General features: G+C 44.5%; 1 protein-coding gene across 1 annotated transcript in view; it reads right to left on the bottom strand.

Annotated features, from left to right (window-relative positions):
* The window catches only part of Atrnl1 (attractin like 1), a 552,888-nt gene that overhangs the window by 337,298 nt on the left and 195,681 nt on the right, over positions 1 to 19,909 (bottom strand). Inside the window, exon 26 of the mRNA XM_051146856.1 lies at positions 5,120 to 5,198. Within this exon, the coding sequence (XP_051002813.1) occupies positions 5,120 to 5,198 (79 nt within the window). The remainder of the gene's footprint in view (positions 1 to 5,119; positions 5,199 to 19,909) is intronic.

Here is a 19,909-nt window from a genome sequence, read left to right as displayed (position 1 = left end):
GCAGGAAGCCAGAGCTGCCCTGGCTCAGGTGTGGGCTTTGAGTTAGACTCTCACTATGACATACTCCAAGTACAGCACTCAAGGAATATAAAAATAAAAGTCTCCACGTAGAAAATGCTCTACTTATTCCAACTACTAACATGTCCATGTATTAATACTTCCTTTTGCTAGTCAAGTAGATGAACATTTCAAACTCGGGGCTAGAGAGCCCAGTGGTAACCAACAAGTGCTGTTTGTTCTGGACCTGGATTCAATTCTCAGCGTGCACAGGCAGCTTACAACATCTTTACTCCATTTCCAGAGCACCAGACATCCCCCTGGGGGCCACGGGCAGCAGCCATGCACGTGGTGTACAGACAGTGCGCACAGGCTAAACACTCACACACACTTAAAAAGCCCTCAAACTCCAATATTAAATGAAGACATTCAAAACATCAACTTGTAACGTTGGCTTTTTTACAAGCTAAAACACACAGCAGTTACAAACAAATATTTTTAATGTAATGACGAGAAAAATTAAAATATGTCCTCGAAGCTGAATGTTTTCACTTACCTGTGTGTATAAAGGGCAGTGGTGGTGCATTCTCCCCAGAGTGAGCCAATACCCACTTATTGTCCCCACTCACTACCATGGGCCAAAAGAAAGGTTTCATATTATGTGAAGGGTAAGTTACCATAGAAACCAACTTGAAGAGGTAATATCAAAAGTTAAGCCCTTATAGACTCTCAAGAGCCCTTGAGTTCTTAGGTGTCTTATTCAAAAGGAATAATAATCATAGGTGTCTGATATTAAAATTGCATCACAAAATGTAGTCTCGCGTTTAAGAGAAGCCAAGATGCCAGAAACTAAGAAGCAGTCTGGCCCCTGGCAAACCCAAGCTCCGAATATCCACGCTATTCTCGTTTTAAACAGTCCTTATACTTGGGAAGACACACAACTTTTATAAAAACAATTACAAAAATTCTAAGAAAAATATCATTGCAGACTCACTAGCATTCTGTCAGTCACAGGTGACGCTGAATCTTAGTAATAATTAGTAAGTATCTCAGTGTTTCTAAGAGAGACAGACACCCAGAGTCCGGTGTAGACAAGAATGAGTGAGACATTCTGATGGCCGTGACAGTCTAACTCATGCTGATTAACAGGCGGCAACGAAACACAGCACTTGCCTCTGCTCACACACTCTCTGAAAATACAGCTATCATTATAGGAGCACGTAATAAGTTCAAACATATTTAGAGGCCAGAAAACAAATCGAAGAATCACAATTTCATTATTAATTAAAACAATCACTAGTCAAGAAGTATCCTTAGAATCTCTGGGCCTTATGAAAACAGACCTTGAAATAATTTTTTAGTGAAATAAATATTATCAAAATTGGTCTCCCATAGCCAACTGGGATAGCACACTGTTTAGTGGACATTAACATACAAATTGCTCCTACAACATTAATGTCTTCCATTTAAAAGTATTCAGTAAATTTGAACTAAAGAAAAATCAACTCATTTGCAATGTGCATGCATTCCAGTATAAGAGGCTCTCGTGCCCTGCAGATCTGTCTGCTCAGGCAGAGATGATCAAACCAAGTCCATGACTGAGAAGATCAGGTCCTGAGCGCTAGAGGCAGAGGGCTCTCACTGAGAGAAGCCACGGCCAGAGCCACGTGCTTCTATGGAATGTGCTAATCTAATAACAGTAACACTTACTCCTTGCTGTTTTTCCTAATCCATTCAACATCCACCAGATATTTTAACATGATCAAAATATAGTTTATTTTTACAACTTCTAGAGTGAAACAACAAAACAGCATCACTACTCTGAGGTGACAGACTATTAAACAAAACTCAGTTGTCATTTAAAGAGTGAATATTAGGTAAGTAAACAATAATTTTTTTCAAACAGTAAATGTGTTATATTTTCAAACAGTAAATAATTTTATAAGTAAAGTGTCTCTATATGAATTCAGCTGGACCTGGATTCAATCCCACTGCCATCAGTACTGTGATAAGGGAATTCCACAGCCCACCCACTCGTGGTCAGACCCATGGAGCTGCAGGTGCAGAGCCAAGCTGAGCACTCTGAGAGCAGATAGCTAAACACTGGTCTTCAGAACGCAGGTCTGAGGCCACCGTGGTCCTCATTTGTCCTATGGTTACAGAAACATTGCTACCAGCTCTGTTCCATGGCCAGTGGCCTCTGCACTGACTGCCCTCCATGATGACTTATGGCTTGGCTCTGCCTTTTGTGCTGCACGGTCTGCCAGGCCCAGAGACTGTTGGGAGTCCACACAGACTCTCGCTCATGGCTGTATTTATTAAGCTCCTTTCACCAAGATTCCTCTGTTATTATGGAGCGCCATCAAGTTAATTCTCATCACTGGCCATTTACTGAATCACAGATGAGCAAAAGACCAAAGATGAATAGTGACATGGAGAGGAGAGAACTTCAAATCTCCAAATATCTTAAAGCAGTCACTGAGTATATAGGAAACTTATACATTCGTGTCATGTTCACAAATTCTATAACTTCAAGTACTCTGGATTGTTTCACTTAGTTTACAGTAGTCTTGTATGCAGACTTCCACAGGCACATAAAAACGCTGGGAAATGCACAGCAAATAATTTACCAATGTTGCTCCTATTATGATGACATTATTAATATAATGTAGCAGACCAACAGACGGAAACGAAGAGTTTTTAATTATGGAAGCCATAGAACAATAAATCGGGTATTGGCTCACGAGTTCAGAGTTTCTTGTTTCTTTCCACTAGCCAATATGTCAAAGACAAGAAACTGATCTCTGCTGTGCTCATGTCATCAGATGACACAGCATGAAAGTACAGCCTTTCTTTCACCAACGTGTGAATTGTGAGGAGCAGTGTGGCTGATTCTGAGACAGAAGTGCATCAAACAGACCTGCTTCCTCAGACATAGCTGGGAGATCAGATGATCAAGGACTGGAAAAGATTTGAATCACCTTCCCCAACAGAAACAATGCTATAATAATAGACATCGTCCCTAAAGCAAAAAATATAGATATACTCAAAGCTCTCTTAAGTTCAACAGAGACTCCAGTAACACAGTCTTCTCCCACCACAACTAATTGTTTGAGTAAATATATTACCGATTACTTGACAGACTAATATCTGTATTCACTATGAATTCTAATACTATCAAAAACCTACAACTGACCAATATATGCCCAGATACTGCTTGAAATTACTGTGATTGTCAACTGTAAAATTTTAAAAATCAAAAACTGTTCAACCCTAATATGTAAAGTTGATCTGATAGATTCATACTGAAAGGGGTACATGTGTGAGTTACAGGGCTCCGTGTCCACGCGACCCTCCCAGACACATTAGAGCACGCGTGTGAGTTACAGGGCTCCGTGTCCGCGCGACCCTCCCAGACACATTAGAGCACGCGTGTGAGTTACAGGGCTCCGTGTCCACGCGACCCTCCCAGACACATTAGAGCACGCGTGTGAGTTACAGGGCTCCGTGTCCACGCGACCCTCCCAGGCACATTAGAGCACGCGTGTGAGTTACAGGGCTCCGTGTCCGCGCGACCCTCCCAGACACATTAGAGCACGCGTGTGAGTTACAGGGCTCCGTGTCCGCGTGACCCTCCCAGACACATTAGAGCACGCGTGTGAGTTACAGGGCTCCGTGTCCGCGCGACCCTCCCAGACACATTAGAGCACACGTGTGAGTTACAGGGCTCCGTGTCCGCGCGACCCTCCCAGACACATTAGAGCACGCGTGTGAGTTACAGGGCTCCGTGTCCACGCGACCCTCCCAGACACATTAGAGCACGCGTGTGAGTTACAGGGCTCCGTGTCCACGCGACCCTCCCAGACACATTAGAGCACACGTGTGAGTTACAGGGCTCCGTGTCCGCGCGACCCTCCCAGACACATTAGAGCACGCGTGTGAGTTACAGGGCTCCGTGTCCACGCGACCCTCCCAGACACATTAGAGCACGCGTGTGAGTTACAGGGCTCCGTGTCCGCGCGACCCTCCCAGGCACATTAGAGCACGCGTGTGAGTTACAGGGCTCCGTGTCCACGCGACCCTCCCAGACACATTAGAGCACACGTGTGAGTTACAGGGCTCCGTGTCCGCGCGACCCTCCCAGACACATTAGAGCACGCGTGTGAGTTACAGGGCTCCGTGTCCACGCGAACCTCCCAGACACATTAGAGCACACGTGTGAGTTACAGGGCTCCGTGTCCACGCGACCCTCCCAGACACATTAGAGCACACGTGTGAGTTACAGGGCTCCGTGTCCACACGACCCTCCCAGACACATTAGAGCACGCGTGTGAGTTACAGGGCTCCGTGTCCACGCGAACCTCCCAGACACATTAGAGCACGCGTGTGAGTTACAGGGCTCCGTGTCCACGCGACCCTCCCAGACACATTAGAGCACGCGTGTGAGTTACAGGGCTCCGTGTCCGCGCGACCCTCCCAGGCACATTAGAGCACGCGTGTGAGTTACAGGGCTCCGTGTCCGCGCGACCCTCCCAGACACATTAGAGCACACGTGTGAGTTACAGGGCTCCGTGTCCGCGTGACCCTCCCAGACACATTAGAGCACGCGTGTGAGTTACAGGGCTCCGTGTCCACGCGACCCTCCCAGGCACATTAGAGCACACGTGTGAGTTACAGGGCTCCGTGTCCACGCGACCCTCCCAGACACATTAGAGCACACGTGTGAGTTACAGGGCTCCGTGTCCGCGTGACCCTCCCAGACACATTAGAGCACATGTGTGAGTTACAGGGCTCCGTGTCCACGCGACCCTCCCAGGCACATTAGAGCACACGTGTGAGTTACAGGGCTCCGTGTCCACGCGACCCTCCCAGACACATTAGAGCACACGTGTGAGTTACAGGGCTCCGTGTCCGCGTGACCCTCCCAGACACATTAGAGCACACGTGTGAGTTACAGGGCTCCGTGTCCACACGACCCTCCCAGACACATTAGAGCACGCGTGTGAGTTACAGGGCTCCATGTCCGCGCGACCCTCCCAGACACATTAGAGCACGCGTGTGAGTTACAGGGCTCCATGTCCGCGCGACCCTCCCAGGCACATTAGACTGTACAACTGCCCACCTCTCTCCGTCGAGAAGCCCAGCACGTTTGTTTGATCTTCCAGACCACAGCAGCCACCAGCAGTAAGGACAAAAAACAACTAGAAAATAAAACACAAATAACTGTATTCAAAATTCACTTGAAATATGAAGGAAAGTAAAATAATGTAAAGTGAATTAAAACATAGGGAAGAATTTGACATAATAGTAAAAAATACTTTGAAAAAACTTCATAATTCAATCACTGTTTCTCTCTCTCTCAGTTTGCATACCAATAACATCATCCAGGATATTAATGACCAATATCTGTATCACAGACAGCATTTCAGAGGACACCTTCTATAAACTTTTTCAGCTGAACTCTGCCTGTAATCTAACTAAATGTTCTTTATTCTCAGATGATGACAGGAACCGTTTATTCTTTGAAATCTCCTGAGTAATTTTCTGTTCTTTTATCCTTTTTGACTCATTATAAGATCAACAAATGCAGATTTACACTCCAGAATCCTTCTTTAATTATCGGCACCATGTACAGTTTCATCTTAAACGGCTTCCAAGGCAGGGTGTTTCCAAGGGAAAGGTGTTTGCTGGCAGCCCGGACGCCCAAGTTTGAGCTCTGGAACCTCAATGTGGAAGAAGAAAACCGACTCTCGGGGGTTGTCCCTTGTGTCCACATGTGACTGTGGCATGGAGGCACCTCCTCCCACAAAATAAAAATGAATAAATGGATATTTTTAAAAACTAAAAATATCAGTTTTAAGAATGCACTTCTCTTTTTATGAAAAACAGATTTTGGGTCTGGGCATATAGGTCAGTGGGAAAACATTTTCCTAATTAGTTAAAGGCCAGGGACTTAACCAGAGTACTACCAGAACAGAGGGGCTGTGGGGGAGACAGACAGAGAAGATTAACTTTGTAAATCTGTATCTTTAGTACTGCCAAAATTACAACATCTTACCATTAAAGAGGATTCAAGAGATTATTTAGTTCAAAATCCTTCCTAGAGAAGAAATCCCTGGTAAACTCTAATAGTGGCAAGTGTGTAATTCACCTAATTAAGCAGTCATCTGAGAAACCGCTACCTCACCAGTCAGTGCTCTCTGCTGCTAGCTCAGATGATGGAAACACACGCATTGAGACCATTAACAGCAGTTCAGTTCTGTGCTGAGGAAAACTGAACTGGTGTGCTGCATTCTGAGATGACTTCTGTATCTGAAGAGGCATTTCAAGGGCTCAGGGGCATTTTTATTGTGAGCATTTATTGGTATTGTGTGATATTGCATAACCACCTAAAACATATAAGACAGATGCACTTACACGCATACAAACACACACACACACACACACACACACACACACACACCAGATTTTATATGCACACACTGCCAACATTGTGTGAGTTGAGAAGCTCTGTCTAGACCTTAGTCATCTCCACAGGAGCTGATTTTCTCAAGCTACTCTCAGGTTAGTTGTGCAAATGTTAAAACCATGATGAAAACTGGTACTTTAGAGTCTTAAGGGCCATTTAAATTTCAGCAACATCGCTATGTCCTTAAAACTACCAGCACAAAAGAGAAAGGCTTAACATTCCAGAATGAACTCATCGATACCATCTAAAATAAAAACAACCACCATCAATGGGTAATATGTACCAAGTGCTGTGAGCGGCTTGTTCGCTCCCCTGAGGACTCCGGCCATGTCCTGCACTTGGTTAAAGATGGGGCAGTGAGGCATAGAGTGGTGCTGACTTTCCCATGAACGTGTTTTTCTTCTGACGTTTTTGTTGCAGCTAAATGTAAAACCAGACAATCTGATCATTCCTCACACTTAATCTGACCTTAATTTTGTCATTTTTGTCCTTACAAACAATTACAGTAGTAGATGACAGCTTATATACAAAGAGTCATTTACATTAAACATAATTTGAATACCAGAGTGTTGCAGGATATTTGATCACACTGTGAACCCCAAGATTGTGTTTCTCAGAAAAGCCTTTTTCTAGCTGTGATGTGGCTCAGCCCTAGCACACCCCTTTAATCCGAGCGCTTTCTGCTTGAACAGGATTAAATAAAGTCAATCATAGGTCAATAGGCAGAGCAAGCAACCAGTTGACAGTGACTGAACATAGGAAAAAAACCATAGAGAGTAAGAGGAAGTTGGGAGGATGAATAGAGAGATGCACAGGAAGTAGAAGTGAGGGAAATTCCGTTTGAGGGTTTGTTGTTGTTGTTATTGTTGTTGTTTGGGTTTTGTTTTGTCTTGAGGCAGCATGGGGAGAGACCGTCTTTGCTGACATCGGCTAAGGAGAAAGGTCAGCTGGGTGCTTTCTCTGCCTCTCTGGGCCAGCAGCCTGTCAATCCACATCTGGCTCAGAGAAGAGTCAGTATTGGGAAAGTTGAGCAATTGAAACTTTGTTAAAAATAACACAGCAGAGGGCACTTCATTTGTTGCTCTGTAAAGTAACAATGCTTATGCCACAACAGGTGTTTGTATGCCAACCACATGCTTAGAGTTCCTGAGACGGAGAAGACGCTGTACTTCTCCTAGACGGTTTAGAATTCCTTCTGACTTAAATTCACCTTTCTAGTGACTAAGGACAACATAACATATGCAGCCTTCAAAGCTGCACTCTCGTGAGAGTGGCTGAGCCACCGGTCCCCGTGAGAATGCCTGCTGGGGTAGCAGTGCCATGAGAGACAGAGTTACATTTAGCCTTCGTTAACTCCATCTGGGACCATAAGAAATGACAGGATTTGCAGCTCCTAAGTTCCCTGGGAAGTGTCATGGGGCAGTGGTCTGGGACCTGCTTTCTGTCCTCCCTGAAGAGAAGTAAACACTGATTACATTAACTCACTGAACTACACTGGCCTATTTCTTTAAAATCAGCCTTTCCTTATAGCTAAACCAAAGGCTTTAACAGGATCCATCAAATATCTGTGCCCTGCTGTTTATTTTCATGGCTATTTTCCACAGGTGGAGAATTAGTTTTGGCTACTTCCTTTGAGGTTTCTTTCTCCATTATTCCATAAAATGGCTCCAGAAGTATCTGGAGTGGAAACTGAGGAGAACCGATGTGTGGGCTTCCAAGAGGAGAGAGAAAATGGAGAAGGAAAGAGACAGAGGGGTTGAGAGGGAAGACAGAGAGAGAAGGGTTGAAGGGAGGCGAAGACAGGGGTGGGGAAGGCGGGGGGGGCAGAGGAGGGGGAGAGAAAGAGAGAGAGAGAGAGAGAGAGAGAGAGAGAGAGAGAGAGAGAGAGAGAGAGAGAGAGAGAGAGAGACTGACCGTGCAGTCTTGAGAACAGAACCAGAGGTCTAAGGGGCTGGCACATCTATGTTATGGAAGTGTACAAAATAGAGATGAGGTGAAAATTAGAAACCTAGGGAGAGATACTGCAATGATTTCACCACAAACCTTACAAAGTGACCTCTTTTTAAGGAATCCCTAATACAATGACTGGAAGCATCCATCGATATCCTCATGATGTGGTGACCGCCCCAACCATAAAAGTATTCCCATTGCTACATCACAGATGTGATTCTGGTACTGTTATGGATTGGGATGTAAACAGCTGGTATGCAGGGCATCTGACATCCAACCCCCTGTGGGGACTGTGACCCACAGGCTGAGAACCACTCATCTGGAGCAGCTGAGAGCAGCTGAGAACATAGCGTGACTGCAACAGAGACCAGGGCGGAAAGAGAACTCCATGGTGACAAAGGAGAATAATCTTCTCACCGTTTTTGTAAATTGCAACTTAACTGAACAAGAGCGATAAATATTAAAATAATTTGCATACATTATTATTATATTTTACTAAAAAAAAAACTCTTAGGAGCTAGGGCAGTATTATACTAGAGGACTTTATTACATTTTTAAGATGACTGCCCTCGGTGACTGATACCTGAAGCAAACCTGCAGTGAACTGCCAATGCCCGTGAGGACTTCATTCTCACCAGGCACAATGTCAACATGATGAACCAATTTAAAAGCAGTAATGTCAAATGAATTGAAAGGATTTGGGGTTTGCCAGTTTATCCATCTGCTAAGAGTTGATGACTGAAGACAGTCATGTGGGTCATAGGGGCAAACAGTACACTGATTGCAAAAATTGCACACTGCACTAGATTGTAAGGCAGGGTGACTGGGCAGAGAAAAATCTAATCTGATATATGAATGCTCCAAAACCCCAGCATTTACAGTGTTGACCCGCTCCAGCAAGTAGTGACCTCACACAGTGAACAAAATACGGGTACACTAAAAACTACATAAAATTACCTTCAGCCTGTGAACATAGGTATATTAAAGCACAAACATTGTATTTAGATGTGTGTTGGTGAACCAAGCTACCTCATCACATATGAAAACCTTACAGAAGTGGGAGTGAGGGTGGATTCTGAGCATTTTCAATGGAGGATAATTACCATGTACACTTAGGACACACTATCAGTAATATAATTTAAAATATAAGTATAGAAAACATGACTGAAACTGGTATAAGAGCATCAGTCTTAGATTTACTCTGCAGGATGGGCTTCCCTGCGCAGCCAGCGGGAGGCGGGAAGACTGGACCCTTCAGGCCCTCCCTCACTGAGGCCAACAGGAGCTCCTGGGCATCGTCCTTCACCGAGGATATACAGCAGTTAGGCTTCTTGGGAGGGTCCACAAAGCCTTGATCTACGCCAGCTTATATAAGTGCTTAACAGTCATGAGGAGACTTTCCTTCACTAGTTTATGTGCTTCTGTAAGTAACCTCAAATAAACTCATTGATTTGCCAAGGTAGAATTGGGGGCAATCATGACTTGGATGGTCACTGCCACCCTACTGGAGCCAAGAGGACATCTGTTAACATCCCCTCCCCCAAGTTAATGTAACAGCCCTAAAGAGAAGACTTAAGTAACTGTATTCCACAAAGCGGGGGCGCAATATGATAAGACCAGTGTCTGACCAAGTTTGCTCTCTGTTGAGGAACGCCAAGGCAAAAAGCAGCTTGGGTGGACGGGGGGGTCAGGGTTTAACTGGCTTTTGGGCTACTGGCCAGCATCAAGTGATGCCAAGGCAGGAACCATGAGTTGGGAACTAAAGCAGGGACTGTGGAGGAACACAACCTCCAGGCTAGCTTAGCTAGCCGTCTCATACAACCCAGGCCTGCCTGCCTGCCACAGATGCCAAAGCACCAATGAGTGGGACCCTCCTACATCAATCAGCAATTAAGACGATGCCTCAAAGAGGTGCCACAAGCCAATCAGAAGGAGGAGATTTCTCAGTGGAGCTTTCCTCTTCCCTAGGTCTCTATCAAGTTTCAGAAACTAATCAGGACAGTGTTCTCATGAGAAAAGGAAAGAAAGCAGAGGCCACACACCATCCATGCCTTACACAGCACCAGAGAAAAGCCAGGAAGTCAAGGACCACAGCGCAGCCATTTGCCTTCTTGCTGAAGGTTTTCATCAGAAACCAAAGTGCTGCCACCTGATCTGCTCAGCTTTCAGACCCTCAAGACACCCCGACTACTGCGACTTACTATGGCACATGACGCCCAAATGTTCTGACCTAGGAGATGGACAGACAGACAGACAGACAGACCGACAGATGATAGGAATGTCTGGAATATACATTTTGCTGTAAATCAGCTCAGGCCTTTTTACCACGCCCACTTCTCATCAATCATGAACGATCTACTAAATGGTTTAGTCCACCGTGGGGCTGATGAGGGCTCCATCTCACTCAGTCAAACGGTTACCATATAGCCACGGTGACAGTTAAATGAAGACTGGGTGAGAACCCATAAAACCAAGTAAATATATCACTTATTTAAAATTCATGAAGAAATACAGCAAAATTAATCTCCCAGAAGAGAATAGATTCGAACATCTGTAGAGCGATTTGGAGAAGTGAGGACTCTGACAAGCCTTGCCTCTGGGAGTCAAGGAAGGGTAACGCGGAAGGACAGTCTTCCTGATGCGCTTCAGCTGCCATCAATCTGGATAATATCTAATAAGTCAAACTGGTGACAAGTGACAAAGATCAATGCACACAGTGTTTTTTCTATGCTGAGTTAATTTAGAATTACATAACTGGAAACCAGGCTGTAGGATAAAAGGCTTTTGCTAAGGAATTCCTGGGGTGTGTTAAAACAAGTACACGCTCCTTTTCTGTAAACCAACACTCTGCAACGTAAGAGGAGAAAACAAGCACATTTGGCTATGACGTCATCAGACAACATGCCCATGGAACAACTGTCCTTGTAAAGAACTGGGTGAACCATTTGTACCTCATCAAATCATGCTGATTTAATGGTTTAACATCAAAGCCTAGTTGGCCCATGTCTGAGCTTTCTACAAATGAAATCCCACAGTGCATTCTCTATTCTCAGCTTCCTCAGAGAGCTCTCTAGTTGTTGCTTTGTGTATCAATCACTTTGTTCTTTTTCATGTTTCCACATTACTATATAACATGGTCATATTTTTCCACTCTACTGTTTTAAAGCAGTTGAGGCTACATAAGACACAGTTCATTTAATGCCTGTGATCTGCCTTTTGTGTGAGGTAATTCAGACAGCATCTCTGGTGACGCATCAGAAGCACTGTCTGTTGCTATGGTGCTGCCTCAGCTCCTGCTGCGCCTGAGGGGTGTCTGACGTCACGCTCTGGGCAGCACACAGGATCATTTGCTCTTCTGTCCTACTCACCGTGGTTTGACTCGAAGTCCTTGATACAATTTTGGCTGAGTCCATTCTCTTGTTTACTGTATCTGATCCTTTATAAAGCACACATCCAGTCTTCTGGTATTTATAAGTGGAGTCTGCCAGACTAAGCCCTGAGCTATGTACTCCACCCATAAGTGGAACAGTTACATGTCATCGGTGACTTTACGTTCATGACAACACAGTCTTCTGATTTAAAAATAAAAAGGTGCAATTTTATTATAACACTTTCCTGAATTGGTAGATTTTTCACTGATTTTCTTGCTTCTTAGAGTTTATCTGTATGTTTAGATGAGACTTTTGTCAGATGTCACTTTTTCTCATCCATAGAAAACTGACTTTGTTCCTGATAAAGCAACCAACACTGGCAGTCCTGGACATGAGGACAAGAGTCAGGAATGGCCACTGCAATCGGGCCCCTCTAAGTCCCTCCCAGCTCCCCCTCAGGCATCGCTCCTTTGCTACATCAATTTCATAGGGCTTGTTTACTGCCCTGTAGGTAATATTAATACTTTAATTATGTTTTGTCCCAGCTACCCGTGTGCGGTGTGTACAGTGCACCTGAAGGCTTTGTGATTCACAGGGGGACTCTCCCAACTCAGTCTGTACCAGAGCAGAATTCGTACCCCCATCTGCATCACATGTGGAGCTCAGGGGGTAATTTGAAGGAGCTGCATTTCTCCTTCTTTCAAGATGACCCTGAGAGCAGAACCCAGGCAACAGAGTCCAGTGGCCTGCACCTTCTCTTGCTGAGGCAACAGGGCCCGGTGGCCTGCACCTTCTCTTGCTGAGGCAACAGGGCCCGGTGGCCTGCACCTTCTCTTGCTGAGGCAACAGGGCCCGGTGGCCTGCACCTTTTCTTGCTGAGGCACCTCCCTGGCCCCCAGCAGTCAGGAACCACGAACAACCAACACCAACAACAGGGATACATTCAGGCAGGGAAAAGAGCACCACAGCTGGCTATGCAAGAGCAAGTGGTCGGCTCTGAAAACACACTTAAGGGTGGCATTACAGAGTCTGAGCAGGTTATATTTAGGTATACGCATATACATACACAATTATGCATGCCACAACAATTAATAAAAAAGAAGTTATGAATTTAAAAATATGAAAAGTACATGGGAGAATTTGTACTGAGAAATGGGATGGATAGTTATGTAATTACATTATTATTTCAAAAAGTAAAAAAAAAAAAAAGAAGCCTTAAAATAAATCTTTTCAAAATTATTATTATTATTATTATTATTATTATTATTATTATTTATTCACATTACATCCAGATCGTAATTTCCTATCTCCTATCTTTCTGATGCCACCCTCCCTCCCTTTTCCATTCTATCCACCACCGCTAGGCCTCTGACAAGTGGGGTCCTCCTCCTCCACCATCTGACCACAGCCTATCAGGTCTCACTTGGATAGCCTACATCCCCTTCCTCTGTGCTCACACAGGTCTTCTCTCCTAAGGGGCAGTGATCAAATAAAGGGCACCAGAGTTCTTGTCAGAGGCAGTGCCCCGCTCTCCCCTCCTCCTGTGGACAATGAGCTGTTCATTGGCTACACATGAACAGGTGTCTAGGTCTTCTGTTTGCAATGTCCTTCATTGGTACATCAGTTTGGGCAGAGCACCCTAGGACCAGACCCGCCAGGCTCGATAGTCTCCTTCTGGAGTTCCTGGCAACTCTCACCCACCCATCTTTCCATCCCCTAGCTCTGCTATACAATTCACAGCTCTTCATCCAGAGTCTGGCTGCATGGCCCAGTATCTGTCCCAATCCCACACTGGGTGGAGTCTCTCATAGGACAACAATGTTGGGCTAATATCCACTTATAAGTGAGTATATGCCATGTGTGTCTTTCTGGGTCTGGGTTGCCTCACTCAGGATGATCATTTCTAGTTCCATCCATATGCCTACAGATTTCAAGATTTCCTTGTTCTTGATAGCTGAATAGTATTCCATTGAGCAAATGTCCCAGAGTTTCTTTGTCCATTCTTCCGTTGAGGAACATTTAGGTTATTTCCAGATTCTGGCTATTAAGAATAAGTCTACTATGAACATAATTGAGCAAATGTCCTTGTTGTATGGTGGAGAATCGTTCCAGTATATGCCCAGGAGTAGAATAGCTGGGTCTTGAGGTAGCACTATGCCTAATTTTCTGAGAAAGTGCCAGATAGATTTCCAAAGTGGTTGTACTAGTTTACACTCCTACCAGCAATGGAGGAGTGTTCCTCTTTCTCCACATCCTCTTCAGCATGTGATGTCACTTGAGTTTTTGATCTTAGCCATTCTGATAGCTGTAAGATGATGGAATCTAAGTCATCTCGATTTGCATTTCCCTGATGATAGGGATGTCAAGCACTTCTTTAAGTGTTTCTCAGCCATTCAATATTCCTTTGTTGAAAATTCTGTTTAGCTCCGTATCCCAATTTTTAAATTGGGTTATTTGGTTTAGTGGTGTTTAATTTGTTAAGTTCTTTATATATTAGCCCTTTGTCAGATATAAGGTTGGTGAAGATCTTTTCCCAGTCTGTAGGCTGTCATTTTGTTGACAATGTCCTTCGCCTTACAGAAGCTTTTCAGTTTGATGAGGGCCGATTTATCAATTGTTGATCTTAGAGCCTGAGCTGTTAGTGTTCTGATCAGAAGTTGTCTCCTGTGCCGATGAGTTCAAGGCTCTTCCCCACTTTTTCTTTTAACAGATTTAGTGGGTCCAGTTTTGTGTTAAGATCTTTAGTTTATGGCTTTAGTTTTGTGCAGAGTTATAAAAATGGATCTATTTGCATTTTTTGATATGTAGACATCCAGTTAGACCAGCATCATTTGTTGAAGATGCTATCTTTTTTCCATTGTATGGTTTGGCTTCTTTGTCAAAAATCAAGTATCCTTAAGTGTGTGGGTTTATTTCTGGGTCTTCGATTCAATTCCACTGATCAATCAGCCTATTTCTATGCCAGTACCATGCTGTTTTTATTACTGTTGCTGTATAGTCCAGCTTGAGATCTGGGAGGCAGATTCCTCTGGAAGATCTTTTATTGTACAGGAGTGTTTTAGCTATTCTGGGTTTTTTGTTTTTCCATATGAAGTTGAGAATTGATTTTTCAAGGTTTGTAAAGAATTGTTTAGGAATTTTGATGGGAGTTGCATTGCACTTGTAGATTGCTTTTGGTAAGATGTACTTTAATTACTATATTGATCCTACCAATCTATGAACATGGGAAATCTTTTCATCTTATGATATATTTTCCAATTGCTTTCTTCAGACACTTGAAGGTTTTTTTTCTATATAAGTCTTTCACTTGCTTGGTAAGAGTTACACCAAGTCACTTTGTTTTTTATGGCTATTGTAAAGGGCATTGTTTCCCTAATTTCTTTCTTAGCCTGTTTGTAATTTGTATAAAGGAGGGCTATCGATTTTTTTAAATTGATTTTGTATCCAGCCTCTCTGCTGATGGTGTTTATCATCTGTAGGGGTTCCTTGGTAGAAGTTTTAGGGTCACTTATGTATACTATTATGTCATCTGCAAATAGGGATAATTCAACTTCCTTTCCAATTTGTATCCCTTTGATCTCCTTTAGTTTTCTTATTGCTCTAGCTAGAACTTCAAGTACTATATTGAAGAGATACAGAGAGTGGACAGTCTCATCTCAATGGAATTGATTTAAGTTTCTCTCCTTTTAGTTTGATGTTGGCTGTAGCTTGTTGTATATTGCCTTTATTATGTTTAGGTATGTGCCTTGTATCACCAATCTCTCCAAGATTTTTAATATGAAAGGGTGTTGGATTTTGTCTAATTCTTTTTCAGCATCTAAGGAGATGATTACATGTTTTTTTTTTCTCAGTTTGTTTATATGATGGGTTACATTGATGGATAAGGAGATGATTACGTGTTTTTTTTCTCAGTTTGTTTATATGGTGGATGACATTGATGGATTTCCGTATATTGAACCACACCTGCATGCCTGGGATGAAACATACTTGGTCATGGTGAATGCTGTTTTGATGTGTTCTTGGATTCAGTTTTTGAATATTTATTGAGTATTTTTGCATCAATGTTCATAAGGAAAACTGGTCTGAAATCCTCTTTCTTTATTGAGTCTTTGTGAGGTTTAGGTATCAAGGTGATTGTGGCCTCATAGGGTGAGTTTGTTAATGCTCCTTCTGTTTCTATTTTGTGGAATACTTAGGAGAGAATCAGTATTAGCTCTTCTTTGAAGGTCTGGCAGAATTATGCACTGAATCCATACAGTCCTAGGCTTTTTTTGGTTGGGAGATTTTGATGACTGCTTCTATTTCCTTAGAAAATAAAGGACTATTTCATTTGTTTACCTATTCTTGACTCAATTTTGGTAATTAGTATCTATCAAGAAAATTGTCGATTTCGATTTGCAAATTTTGTGGCATATAGGCTTTTGAAGTAAGACATTATCTTTTTTAAATTAAATTAATTTTACCATGACCAGCACATGACAGTGGTTACCATGACCAGCACATGACAGTGGGTCCCATGACCAGCACATGACAGTGGTTCCCATGACCAGCACATGACAGTGGGTCCCATGACCAGCACACGACAGTGGTTCCCATGACCAGCACATGACAGTGGGTCCCATGACCAGCACATGACAGTGGGTCCCATGACCAGCACACGACAGTGGTTACCACTGACTATGATGGTACACAGTCATGTGCTGGTGATGGTAACCACTGTCGTGTGCTGGTCATGGTAACCACTGTCGTGTGCTGGTGATGGTAACCACTGTCGTGTGCTGGTGATGGTAACCACTGTCGTGTGCTGGTCATGGTAACCACTGTCGTGTGCTGGTGATGGTAACCACTGTCGTGTGCTGGTCATGGTAACCACTGTCGTGTGCTGGTGATGGTAACCACTGTCGTGTGCTGGTGATGGTAACCACTGTCGTGTGCTGGTGATGGTAACCCCTGTCGTGTGCTGGTGATGGTAACCACTGTCGTGTGCTGGTCATGGGAACCACTGTCATGTGGTTTTTAAATTAAATTAATTTTTAAAATGGGCAACAGAGTGTCCCCACCGACTCTGACCTTTAACGAAAACTAGGGAATGCTCCCAAACTGGGAAATGGTAGCTACTGTCATGTGTTGGACAATGGTAACCACTGTTGTGTGCTGGTGATGGTAAGCACTGTCATGTGCCGGTCATGGGAACCACTGTCATGTGCTGGTCACAGGAACCACTGTCATGTGCTGTTCATGGTAACTACTGTCATATGCTGGTCATGGTAACCACTGTCATGTGCTGGCCATAGTAACCACAGTCATGTGCTGGTCATGGGAACCACTGTCATGTGTTGGACAATGGTAACCACTGTCATGTGCTGGTCATGGGACCCACTGTCATGTGCTGGTCATGGGACCCACTGTCATGTGCTGGTCATGGGACCCACTGTCGTGTGCTGGTCATGGGACCCACTGTCGTGTGCTGGCCATGGGACCCACTGTCGTGTGCTGGCCATGGGACCCACTGTCGTGTGCTGGCCATGGGACCCACTGTCGTGTGCTGGCCATGGGACCCACTGTCGTGTGCTGGTCATGGGACCCACTGTCATGTGTGAGGAAATGGGGCCACGATAGAGCTGTGAACAACTGGTGGTCTCTTGCTTGCAGTTCAGTAGACGCTGCCACTCTGAAATGACGCAAGCATTGTGAGGAGGAATTTACATTCTACATCTAAAATCTTATCTAAATAAAATGGAATCCATATAAAACACAAAGAAAATATAAAATTATAGCCTCTATCTCCCAATGTGTGAATAAATGGTGAAATGTCCAAATACAAAACTCTAGCCTAACGTGCAAATAACGGGCTACTGATACAAACACAAACAACTTGGACAAGTCTCAAATGAAATACACTAGGGAAAGAAGCCACTAAAATAGCTTCTGAGTGAAGCAAGGAACAAAGCACAGGTCAGCCGTTCTGGAAAGAGGAAAGAATGTGACAGAGCACCAGTTCCATAATGGTGTCCTCTAGGGTTTGAGAATGAACTCGGAAATTACAAGAGATTATATGACTTCATCAGAAAATGAATCTTACTGCACAAAACTTAAAATGCTATGCTCAGATGAAAGCAAATAAGGAAACAAGCAATGCAGAAGAAAAGCAGTAAAGCACCCCCCTTCGCACACCACCTAGTAATACACACAAATGAGCTGAAATCGGGGCTGGTACCGTGAAGTGACACCAACAGCTGGAGCAGGCAGCAGAGGAACTTGAAGCCACCATCCCAAACATAAACGGGAAAGGAAATTTTAAAGAATCAGGTCTTGTCACTTAATTTATGCCTTAGAAATGTTAGCTGGGCCCTTTTGAATTCAACGCGATAATGGAAGGTAGAGAAGGGCACTCAGCTGCTTCAGAAGTAGTGGAGGGAGACATGCAGTGAACATGCAGTGAGGCACGCAGTGAGGCACACAGTGAGGCACGCAGTGAGACATGCAGTAAACACGCAGTGAGGCACGGAGTGAGGCATGCAGTGAACATGCAGTGAGACATGGAGTGAGACATGGAGTAAAGCACACAGTGAGGCACACAGAGAGGCATGCAGTGAGACATGCAGTGAGACATGAAGTGAAGCACAGTGAGGCACACAGTGAGACACAAAGTGAGGCATGCAGTGAGACATGCAGTGAGACATGGAGTGAGGCACGCAGTGAGGCACACAGTGAGGCACGCAGTGAGACATGCAGTGAGGCACGCAGTGAGGCATACAGTGAGGCATGCAGAGAGGCATGCAGTGAGACATGGAGTGAGGCATGCAGAGAGGCACGCAGTGAGGCATACAGTGAGGCACGCAGTGAGACATGCAGTGAGGCACGCAGTGAGGCACGCAGTGAGGCATACAGTGAGACATGGAGTGAGGCACGCAGTGAGACATGCAGTGAGGCATGCAGTGAGGCATACAGTGAGGCATGCAGAGAGGCATGCAGTGAGGCATGGAGTGAGGCATGCAGAGAGGCATGCAGTGAGGCACGCAGTGAGGCATACAGTGAGGCACACAGTGAGGCACACAGTGAGGCATACAGTTAGGCATGCAGTGAGGCACGCAGTGAGGCACACAGTGAGGCACACAGTGAGGCATGCAGTGAGGCATACAGTGAGGCATGCAGAGAGGCATGCAGTGAGACATGGAGTTAGGCATGCAGAGAGGCACGCAGTGAGGCATACAGTGAGGCACACAGTGAGGCATACAGTGAGGCATGCAGTGAGGCATGCAGTGAGGCGCACACTGAGACATGCACTCAGGCAGGTCCTGACAGCTAGAGACCCGGAGAGCGTTGGGAGGGAGGCTCCCTGACAGGCAGGCTGCCTTGTGGGTAGTAGGTGACATTTGGGGAAAGTGTGATATTACCCACAGGACTCCCATTTTTACCATTAGTGTCCTCACTCAGCACTGTGGATTACATGTGGAATTTGGTTTAAATCACCATAAACAGCCTCGTCTCCAGTTTGTTCCCATCACATTAACTACCCCAATTTACAAGAGCCACCAGGGAAGAAATATCTATTTTCTTCCATAAGGAAGCCAGGGAGAAAATTCCAGAGTCGATTTCTAACACAATAAGCATTTGCTTATGGATTCTACCTCGGGAGACCCCGAGCCCCAGGTCTCATTTACGTTAACAGATCTTCCATCTGAGCTCACCGCTGAGACAGGGGCACTTGTGAACTCTGTGCATCCTTCATGCCGTTCCATGTCCTTCGCTGTTTTGTTTCCGGGGGGTTGTCTGTTTGGTTGGTTGGTTGGCTGGCTTTGAATCATGTTGAACACTTCCGGGTGATGCCATGGAGTGTGCTTCCTAACTACTTAGATTTGTTTCTCATCCACTGCAGATGCACATTGCTGTGCTTTATCTATTTATAAAAATCCTTACACACAGCAGGGTCATGTGCCTCTTTCCTCAGAGCTTGGCAGCTGCGTTCCTCAGGTCCACGTGCTCCTCTCCACAGCAGCTCTCTGCATTTGGTTTTCTAATGCTTGAGGGTTTTATATGTTGCTTTTGAAACCTTTAGATTCTTCTACTTAAAAGTTTAATCTCTATCTCTCTCGAGACTTGGCCATAAGTTAAACAGAAA

Source organism: Acomys russatus, chromosome 5, assembly GCF_903995435.1.
Source record: "Acomys russatus chromosome 5, mAcoRus1.1, whole genome shotgun sequence".
Classification (NCBI taxonomy): Eukaryota; Metazoa; Chordata; class Mammalia; order Rodentia; family Muridae; genus Acomys; species Acomys russatus.
Note: the sequence above shows the minus strand (reverse complement) of the source record. Positions and strands in the feature narration are given on the sequence as shown.